At 49.3% G+C, this 10,784-nt stretch overlaps 1 protein-coding gene across 8 annotated transcripts in view; it reads right to left on the bottom strand.

The window, feature by feature from the left end:
- Positions 1 to 1,501: 1,501 nt before the first annotated feature.
- LOC119971711 (guanine nucleotide exchange factor for Rab-3A-like) overlaps positions 1,502 to 10,784 on the bottom strand; it is a 106,971-nt gene continuing 97,688 nt past the window's right edge. For all 8 annotated transcript variants that reach the window (XM_038807641.1, XM_038807638.1, XM_038807642.1 and 5 more), the window contains 3 exons: positions 5,454 to 5,553; positions 3,615 to 3,681; positions 1,502 to 3,192 (listed from right to left, as the gene is read on the bottom strand). In XM_038807641.1, the coding sequence (XP_038663569.1) occupies positions 3,110 to 3,192; positions 3,615 to 3,681; positions 5,454 to 5,553 (250 nt within the window). In that variant the 3' untranslated portion in view covers positions 1,502 to 3,109. The remainder of the gene's footprint in view (positions 3,193 to 3,614; positions 3,682 to 5,453; positions 5,554 to 10,784) is intronic.

Genomic DNA, 10,784 nt, shown 5'->3' with positions numbered 1-10,784 from the left:
TGCCTCGGTGCTCTTGTCAGAACTGTGTGAGGGGTTGGGGGGGGGGGGGGGGGGCGGGTGTGAAGAATGGCAGACATTGTGGGTGGCCTGGGTTCCCCCATACCCCCATGGTCATCAGGTGTGCCATGACCTGGAAGATAGATCACGCTGTCTCACTGCTCAGCTGGAGTCTTCGACAGCATACCCGGTCCAGCAGGTCCTTGAATGACAGGCGCTGCCTTACAGGCCTAATACAGCGCCTTCATGGCAATTCCTCAGCCTGTTGGGCAGTCAGCTCTTCATCCTGAGCGGTTCCACTGCTGCATACTCCGCTGCTGTAGCTTCCTCCTCCTCGAGCAGCTCCAGCTCATACAGCTGGAGGACATCCCCCAGGGCTGCGGAGACCAGCAGGAAGGCTACCATTGCTGGCTGAATTCCAATATTCATTGTTTGCAGAGAATAAATGGCCGACATGTTAGCATGGTGCGTACCACCATGTCAATGGTTAGCACTGCGGACTCTGCCCCTCTCGTCCTTCACCCCCCCACCCCCATCTCCACAGCCAATGCCCCGTCATTGCTTAGCTATGTGGGCACTCTGGCCCATCACCAGTCCCTGATGCCAGGTGTACCGTCAGCTGGCGCTGCCTATGCCAACAGTACACTCCTCAGCCCTGCCCGGCTTCCCTGGGCATTGCTCTGGGTGGGCTGCCTGATACCCCACCAGTGGGTGGCGGCCGGGGGGGGGGGGGGGGGGGGCAGTTATGGCAGAGGATGGGGTGCGGGGATGGGGCACGTATACGGCCGGTGTCACTCTGCAGAACCAGGGGCCAAGGTGAGTGGTCAGTGGGGTGCACAGCAAGATGCCTGCCTCGCAGGTCACGGCGATAACGGTCCATGTCTGGACACTGCCAGTTCCTTCCGGGGTGGGGGGGGGTCGCCCCTGCCACTCAGCCCATTCCCCTGTCACCCTCCGGCTCCCCACCCCGGCATCCCACAGTCGTGCCTCCCCATGCCTCCTCTCTCGCCCCGATCAGCCACGGCACTGGTTTCCCGATTTTAAAATAAGTGAACCATGCCATCAGGGACTCGCCCTACTAATGATATGCAAACGGTGTTTACTGTACGCGCGTTCTGGACTGCACTGACGGCGCTATCGATGTGTCGGAGAATTACGATTTGCCGGCAAATTGGCGCCCGCCGCAATTCAGCGTCAGAACTCATTCTCCGCTCAATCGCAGTTTCCGATTCAGCCAATGGAGAATCCTGCCCGCTGTGTTTCAACCCAGCCAGTAGGGGGACAAAGAGTTAAGGGTGCCTCTTCAGATTAATATCCAGTGACCCCTGCTGGATCGTATATCTGTGGTTATGGAGAGGAGATCAGGTTCTTCTGTGATAGTTCCCAGGTTTGAACAGCCTGGCAGCATGCTGAAGAGAGCAGCCAGTTAGCCATCTTGGCAAGAACCAGCACCTTGAAGGCAGGAGACGGGGAGAAAATTGGCACAAATTATTTTTAGACAAGGTTTGCCAAACATTTGACAGTGCTCCTTTAATAGTAATGTATGGATTATAAGGAATTTCGTAGTGATTATAATACTCTAGTACAAGTTAAACATGTAAACAAATGATATATGGCTCAAGCCACTTTGGAATCAAAGATTGAAAACTGAAACTCTTGGTAAAATATTGGCTCCCGTTCTCAGGATTCTGTGCATGACAGACAATGAGGCATTTGGATACATGACATGTCACATTTATTGCTGAGGAGATGGGTTACCAAGGAGATGGTGCATCCAGCAAATTTGGAGGGATGGGGTGTCTGGTGCAAGAGCACAAGAAGAAACAATGTTCTCCTGTTTGAAAGATTAAGACCACCAATGCAGGAGAAGAGAGATGTACTATGGAATGTGAACAGGACTGTGTGCAAGGTCACACTGTAGTGTCGAGACCTACAAAATAGACAGAGTCTACGCTTCAGGGACACCAGAAAGATGCGAGTATCAGCTGCTTTAGAATGACCAAGTGTTAAAATGGAGTGGAGTGTTGTGTGTATGCTAACAGTGCATGTGAACATTCCAATGGGTCAGGGTGGCTCTCAGCTGGGAGAGATGACCATATAGGCAGCTGAAGGTAAGAGTGTGGGACCATGTAAAGGAACAATGAGAAATACAGAAAGTTGGAGGATCGGACAGAAACCATGGTGGCAATCGCAATGATTCGTGGTGGTGGTAGACAACCTCATGTGGCATGGCTTTACAGCAAACTTCAGGGGCAGGGGCACCCTGTAATTAACTGCAATCTCACTAGTGCAATTGGTCCATAGAACATTTTTTTTTTTTTTATAAATCATCCCCCTCCTACCAACTCTCAAATTCTACCCCTCCCTTGGCCTCCTGAAGCTGTTGCATTTTGCTGAGGGACAGGTGGGTTTCCAGAATCTATACAAGGTAGGGTTTCTCTACATTTCCACCTTGCACTGCCCATGTCTCTGCCCCATCATCATCATCATTGCTGCTATCTTGAAGTAGCAGGACTAATTCAGCCAACACTTAATACTCGCCCTGCTTACAGCCTTTCAAAATAAGCTGGTGAATTAATGCCTCATGGACCAATTGTAGCTGGGCCTAATGCCCAATTGGAAACCCAATGCTTCACTGCTAATGTTACAGTGAAAGAAACTTATTCTTCCTTCAAATTATCCCCCATCAGCTTCTTTTCTCCATCTTACGCCAGTTAAACAAAAAGTTAAGCCACTGAGGCCTATTAGGCACAAAGGCCGAGTTGTTTGTGGAGGTTTTACAATTCTTGGCTGTTGCAATATAGATCAAAGTTTCAGAAGCTTTGATCAATGGCTAACGTGATAATACAATGACCTTCTATATCATCCATAGTCTCTCCTCGTTAGTCAACTTTTAAAAAATATAAACACAGCCCAGGCTGTGTAGGCCGTCAATCACTCATCCGGTGCACATTATCACATTTCCTGCTCGTTTCTCAGCTCTTCATGGAAGTAAAGGCTCTCGTGTTTGTTTCTAGATGGCATTTTTTTCCATATTGTTTAAATCCATTGTGAAAGTGAATGGCCCCTTGCATGGCAACTTAGTCCCATATCTGGGGCATTAACCTGGACACTAAGACTCCTCGGTGTAGTATCCCAGTTTGGCAATAGACATCTCCTTCCTCAGCTTCATCACTTCCCAATACATCTGTTCCACTGCAAAAAAGGTAAGAAAACAAATTAGAAATACAGACTTAAAAAAGACACTTACATTTCTATGGAGACTTTCATGACCTCAAGACATCCCAAAATACTCTACAACAAAGGGAAGTAGTATTGAGCATGGTCACTGTTGCAACTTGGGAATGACAACAATCAATCTGCCACAAACAGCAAGGTGATAATGCGCAGAATTATTTTCTATTGGCCCGGACACCAGTGATAACTGCACCGATTTTCTTTTGAGGTGGATGTAAAATGTTCCTGAACAGAGTGGCCCTTTGCCTCATTCCAAAGCCACATTTACAATGCATCCTTATTCTGTCCATTTCAACCTTGGAAGGTGTTGAAAAGGTTTGCTATTGATTTCAAACTTTCACCTTTGGTTCTTAAGTGGGAGAAAAGACTGTTGGTCTTACCATCTTGTCGGACTAGACCTTGCTGGATATAACGGATATACGTGAAGAAGTTGCAAACAGCGGTAATCTGTGAAAGAAACAGCAGCACAATTAAAAGCACTCCTAATAAAATTTGAAACAAAACCCAACCATAGACAGTGATTTTGGATGCAGTCAAACAATAAAACACCTTGCCCTGAAGTTTCTCGGGGAGGAGGGAGGGGGAAGGGAGGGGGTCTGCCAAATTTCCGGCTGAGGTTAGAGAGACTGACCGTGTGAAATTTCATACAAAATTTTCTTTTTCCTTGGGATTGAGGAGGATCAGCAGTGAAATACTTGGGTTCAAGTAACACAACAGTGGCAGAATCCGAAACAGCTATTTGTGGGGATGTCCTCATCACCACTGGCTCACCACGTGAGAATATCAAATTAAAAGAAGGCACTATATACACATAAGGACATAAATGAGCTCAAGAGTCACAGTACACATTGCGGATCACTAATGCTGCTGCACGCAACTGTGGCAACATTTCTTTTTATTTTAAAAACACTTTTATAATCCTGGAGGTGGAGATGCCGGCGTTGGACTAGGGTGAGCACAGTAAGAAGTCTTACACCAGGTTAAAGTCCAACATGTTTGTTTCAAACACTAGCTTTCGGAGCACTGTGTTTGAAACAAACATGTTGGACTTTAACCTGGTGTTGTAAGACTTCTTACTATAATCCTGGAGGTCACCTTAAGATGGAAATGTCCACACATTTACGTTCCCACATCACAGGCACTCACCCCAGGTGGGAAATTTGAATTTAAGGTCCCCCTTGCTTCTGTGTGATCCCCTGATGCAAGTTTGCCTGGCACCGAGACAGCAAATCCAGTCCATGATATTAGTTTGAAAGACAGATAGGCAAGGCAAGTGAGAGAAAAAGTGATTGCCAAAGTGCCATGCAGGAACGCCACCCGAGGTTCAAGCGAGATTTACAATGGGAGCAAACATATCGCTGACAGGTATCTCGGGTGACCAGAAAAATTAAAGATTGAAGCAGCTGGCAGAGTTTTCTGATGGAAAATTATGCTAATGAGATGGGGAAGGAAATTAGAATGGTGGGATGGGTCAGGGACACATTCTGTGCCAACTCAATATACACATTAGCCCTCATGCCCGCGCATTTGACACATTCAAACTCATACAGTACAGAGATCTGAACAGCAGTCAATCGTCAAAATGTCCAATTAAAATCAACTCAAACAGAAAGCGTAACCTCAGTATTAAACAAGTAAATTAATCTGAACATACAGGTCCACCAGAAGTGTGACAGGAAATGTATATTGCAAGTAGAACCTGTAAGCACATGAGGCCCTTCAGAGTGCCACATACTCTCCTGAAAGGAGAAATTTTATTTATGGAATGTGAGAATTTAGCTGTTATATAATGTACTTTTTGAAAAAGATTCTCTTCAGCCTTATTGCCCCCAAATCTTTGCCTGCTGAGTCAGCAACACAAAGCTAGCCATAGAATGCTTACAGTGCAGAAGGACACCATTCGGCCCATCAAGTCTGCACCAACCTCCATAAGAGCTTCATACCAAGGCCCATACCACTGCCCGATCCCCATAACCCCGCCTATTGATCATGGTCGATCCACCTAACTTGCACATTTTTGGACTGAGGGAGGTAAACCGGGGCACCTGGAGGAAACCCTCACAGACACGGGGAGAACATGCAAACTCCACTCAGACAATCACCCAAGCCTGGAATTGAACCCTGGTCCCCATGAGGCAGATTTAACATCCTGCAGAAAACTGGGAGCGGTTTTGACACACTGTGCTATAAATCGTCTCCTCATTCCGGCTTCTACATACCCTGGACCTGCAGGACGGTGAAATGTAGAAATAGGTTCCTGAGTCTCCCAGCTTGATGCGATGTTTACAGGTTCTGGGCAGGCCACTCAGTGCACATTTCCTGCGAAGAGGGAACAAAAGAGTCACACAGTAAAGCACCGATCCCCCTGTCAGGATAACATTTTTAAAAATATATATATTTTATTCATAAATTTGCATAAATAAACAAACAAAACAAATGAAAGCAGAAATAAAATTATACAACGTAATAAATAACCAACACCCACTCCCCCCACTGCCATACCCCCTCCTTCTGTAGTGCCTTTCTATTTTAATCCCCCCCCCCCCCCCCCCCCCCCCCCCCCCGCTGACACCTCAATCCTCAGTCAGGAAAACACTTGTGAGCAGGAGTGTGTGCATCATTTAAAAAGAGAGTGAACACTATTAAGTTTGGGCAGGACACAAAGTCTGGACTGGAGAATTTCAATTATGAGACAAGATTGGACAGGCTGGGAATGTTTTCTTTTGAACAGAGGAGGCCAAGGAGAGGCCCAATTGCAGTGCAAAAAATTATGAGAGCTCTCGACAAGAATGGATAGGAAGGCTCTATCCATTGGCTGAGGGGCCCATAACCAGGAGGCATAGATTTAGGGTGAAGTTGAGAAGGGATTGGAGGGGAAACATTTTCAACCAGAAGGGAGGGTGGAAATCTGGAACTCACTTCCTGAAAGGATGGCAGAGGCAGAAACTCCCAAAACATCTTTCTTTCAAGGTACTTGGTCATGCGCTTGAAGAAGTGCCATAAACTACAAGGTCATGATCCAAGGGCGAGATAGTGGGATTAAGCTGGATAGTTACTGGTCAGCTGCACAGTCATCTTGGGATTTAAATTTCTTTGATCTCTATTACCTCACATCTGGGCCCAAAATGGCTGTGCACCTTCCTCCTCCCCTCAGACAAGCAAGTAACATCTCAAGTGACTTATTATTTCCTGCCCCTCCCATGTACTTTGACCAGCTTGGAGGCCAAGAAGTCACTTGGATCCCTGCTCACCATCAATTGGCAACCTACTCATCTCTCCATTAATAGGCCCTTTTTGTACTTGAAGGGAACCAATTACTGTGTCCCCCTGTAGCAAAAAGCATTGGGAGAGCATACGTTATTGAGCAAGTTTATTTCAGCATTTACATGCTCGGCTCAAACCCCTTATTCAATACTATTTTGTTCAGAGGTTAATTTAAATCAACGGATTTGAAATCACATCAGAGTTTTTTTTTCTATTGAATCCAAACAGGGGTAAAACAGGCGAGAAAATCACAAGTAACCCAGTGTCCCTAATTCCCTAATCTGAAGGTCTCCACATATCTGCCTAGTTCCCCGATGCCAGGGTCCAGGATGTCTCAGAACAGGTAGTGGGCATCCTGAAGGGAGAGGGAAAACAGGCAGAGGTTGTTGTACATATTGGTACTAACGACATAGGCAGGAAGGGGGAATGAGGGCCTGCAGCAGGAGTTCAGGGAGCTAGGCAGAAAGTTAAAAGACAGGACCTCAAGGGTTGTAATCTCGAGATTACTCCCTGTGCCACATGCCAATGAGGCTAGAAATAGGAAGAAATAGCAGCTAAACACGTGGTGTAGGAGGGAGGGTTTCAGTTACCTGGACCACTGGGAGATCTTCTGGGGAGGTGTGATCTGTATAAGAAGGACGGGTTGCATCCAAACTGGAGAGGCATAAATATCCTGGCCACGAGGTTTGCTAGTGTCACACGGGAGGGTTTAAACTAGTATGGCAGGGGGTGGGTACCAGAGCAATAAGTCAGAAGGTGAAAAAATTGAGGGAGAACTAGGGAGTATGGCTCTGAGGAAGAGCAGGCAGGGGATCTTCCTGAAAACAGCGGGACTGGTGGCTTGAAGTGCATATGTTTTGATGCAAGTAGTATAACAGGTAAGGCAGATGAATTTAGAGCTTGGAACTAGGATATTGTTGCCATTACGAGGCCTGGTTGAGGGAAGGACAGGATTGGCAGTTAAACGTTCCAGGATTTAGATGTTTCAGGTGGGAAAGAGGGGGATGTAAAAGGGGTGGAGGAGTTGCGCTACTGGTTAGGGAGAATATCATAGCTGTACTGCGGGAGGACACCTCAGAGGGCAGTGAGGCTATATGGGTAGAGACCAGGAATAAGAAGGGTGCAGTCACAATGTTGGGGGTTCACTACAGGCCTCCCAACAGCCAGTGGGAGATAGAGGAGCAGATAGGTAGACAGATGATTTTGGAAAGGAGTAAAAGCAACAGGGTTATTGTGATGGGAGACTTCAACTTCCCCAATATTGACTTGGACTCACTTAGTGCTAGGGGCTTGAATGGGGCAGAGTTTGTAAGGAGCATCCAGGAGAGCTTCTTAAAACAATGTGTAGATCAGGAGTGGGCAAACTACGGCCCGCCAAAGGTCTTTATGCGGCCCACCAAGATCAAGTCATAAAATTTTTTATATATTTTTTTTATAAGGTTAATGGGGGGGGGGGGGGGGGGGGCTGTTAGGTTACTGGTATAGGGTGGATACGTTGACTTGAGTAGGGTGATCATTGCTCGGCACAACATCGAGGGCCGAAGGGCCTGTTCTGTTCTATGTTCTATATGAGGCACCCAGAATCATAACCGGGTGAAGCGGCATTTTTGAAAAGTAGAGAAAAAGAGGGCTAAAGGCAGGATGCTGCCGGGGGAAGCGCTGTATACTGGTTTCAGCAGGTCAGGTTCGGGAAGATGGAACAAGGTGGCACCATAAGCAGCCACTCTGGAGGGTCCCTGACAAAAAGGGAAACCCCGGAGTGCAGGGGCTCACCCACATAGTGACCCAAGCAGGGAATCGAACCCGGGATCCAGTCGCTGTGAAGCAACAGTGCTAACTACTGTGCTACCGTGCCGCCCATAAGTTTTTCGCCTGACAAAGGGAAACCCAGGACTGCAGGCGCGCATGCACAAGGCAAGTATGGGGGGGGACAGAAACCCCCCACCAGGATAGTCACTTGGAACATTCGGCCCAGTTGAAAGACCCAGAGTCTTAGCCCACCTGAAAGGGATGAAAGCCGACAGTCTTCCTCCAAGAGACGCACCCAAGGAAGAAGGACCGACTGTGGGTAAGGAAGGGCTGGGTGGGACAAACGTACCGGGCGGAATTCTCCGCTCCCGGGAAAAATCGGAAGGGCCGTCGTGAGCTCGGCCGTGTTTCACGACGGCCTCGGAGGCCGCTCCTCGCCCCCTATTCTCCCCTCCCGGCGGGGCTAGGAGCGGCGCTCCTAAACTCTCGGCCGCAGGGGCGTCGCGCCAAGAATGACGCGGCCGATGCACCTAATGACGTCAGACGTGCATGCGCAGAATTGGCCGGCTCCAACCCGCGCATGCGCGGCTGACGTCATGACGCTGACGGCACAAACCCACGCATACGCAGTGGCCGTCTGTCGCCTCAGCCGCCCCGCAAGGCGTGGCGGCTTGATCTTGCGGGGCGGTGGAGGGGAAATAGTGCGTCCAATTTGGATGCCGGCCCGACGATCGGTGGGCACCGATCGCGGGCCTGTCTCCTCCCGAGCACAGTCGTGCTGCTCTTTCCTTGCTAGGCCACCTACAAGCCACAAACGGGCTTCTCACTCCCGTTTCACAACGGTAGCGACCAGGTGCGTTTGCCGCCGTCGTGAAACGGCCGCGAACGGCAGGCCGCTCGGCCCATCCGGGTCGGAGAATCGCCGTTCGCCGTTTTTCACGGCGAACGGCGATTCTCCCACCCGGCGTGGGGAGCGGTGAATCGCGCCCACCATTCCTGCTACAGGACGAGTGCTAAAGGTAGATACTTTTACAAGCAAGAGGACAGTGTTCACGGCGACAAAGGCACCGAGGGACCAAGGGGGACAGTTCGTCATTGTCAGCGGTGTCCTAGGTGGGACATTGGTGGTCCTGGTGAACGTCTACGTCCCTAACTGGGATGACACTGAATTTATAAAGAAGACCATGGGACCATGGCGGATACCCCCGACAAGATGCGCACCAACTGATCATGTGGGGAACTTTAACTGTGCACAGGACCCACTGACTGACAGATCAAACTCCTGAACGGGGAAAATGACAGGCATGGCTAGGGAACTGGGAGTGTCTATGGAACAGATGGGGGCACCTAGGTGAGAAGGAATTTTCGTTTTGCTCACCAGTACACAAGGTATACACCCATATCAACTTCTTTGCCGGGGGGAGGTCCATGTTATGTGGATATGAGATTGGAGACAGGCCGAGCCCAATGCCCCGCATAGAGGTTGGACATGACCCTCTTGGCCAATAAGGTCTTCTGCCTGAGAACATCACAGGCCATAGGCGAGTATGTTACAAACAACTGGAATGGGGAGTCTCACCTTCAGCATTCTGGGAGGCACTGAAGGCGGTGATTAGGGAAGAAATTATAGCTACAAGGCTCGTAGAGACAGGGACGAGAGGGCAGCTAGGCAGCAACTGATTGACTCCATACTGAAGGTTGACGGAAGATACTCTGAGATCCCGACCAGAGAGCTCCTGGCGGTGAGGAAAAAGCTACAAACGGACTCTAACATGGTTCACTGCCTTCCTGGTGGATACCAACTCCGGCAGGCACGGGGGTGAGCCTGGAGAGAAGGCTAACCGCCTGCTGGATCACCAGCTGAGAAAGCAGGCAGCCACAAGGGAAATAGCGGCAGCCATAAGGGAAATAGCGCAAGTGAAGGGCAGCAGAGGCGGACTGATAGCCAAACTAAAAAAGGTCAATGAGGCATTCGAGGCCTTCTACCGGGGACTGTACACCTCTGAACACCCGGACAGGGACTCGGGGATTAAACGGTTCCTCAAATGGACTGGACATGCCAACTGTGGGGGATGACAGATGGAGGGAGCTGGAAGCACCAGTAGGATTGGGAGAGGTCAGGGAAGAGCAGGCAGGGAAGGTGCCAGGCCCGATGGGTTCCTGGTGGACATTTACACAAAATTCACACCGACTCTCACCACACACCTGTGGGAGATGTTCGCAGACTCACTGGTGAGGGGCACCCTGCCTCCAACGCCAACACTGGCTACTATATCACTGACACCCAAAAAGACAAAGACCCAACCAAATGTGGATCATACAGGCCCATTTCACTGCTCACTGTGGACGCAGAAATACTCGCAAAAGTCCTGGCCAGGAGACTGGGGAACTGTGTACCAGAGGTGGTCGCAGAGAACCAGACAGGCTTTGTTAAGGGTGGACAGCTAACTGCGAACATCAGTCGGCTGCTGCATGTGATACTCAGCCCATCCGGGGAGAGAACACAGATCTTTTCCCTCGACGCACAAAAGGCCTCT

This window comes from Scyliorhinus canicula, chromosome 9 (assembly GCF_902713615.1).
Source record: "Scyliorhinus canicula chromosome 9, sScyCan1.1, whole genome shotgun sequence".
Lineage (NCBI taxonomy): Eukaryota > Metazoa > Chordata > Chondrichthyes > Carcharhiniformes > Scyliorhinidae > Scyliorhinus > Scyliorhinus canicula.
This window is presented reverse-complemented; position numbering and strand designations above follow the sequence as displayed.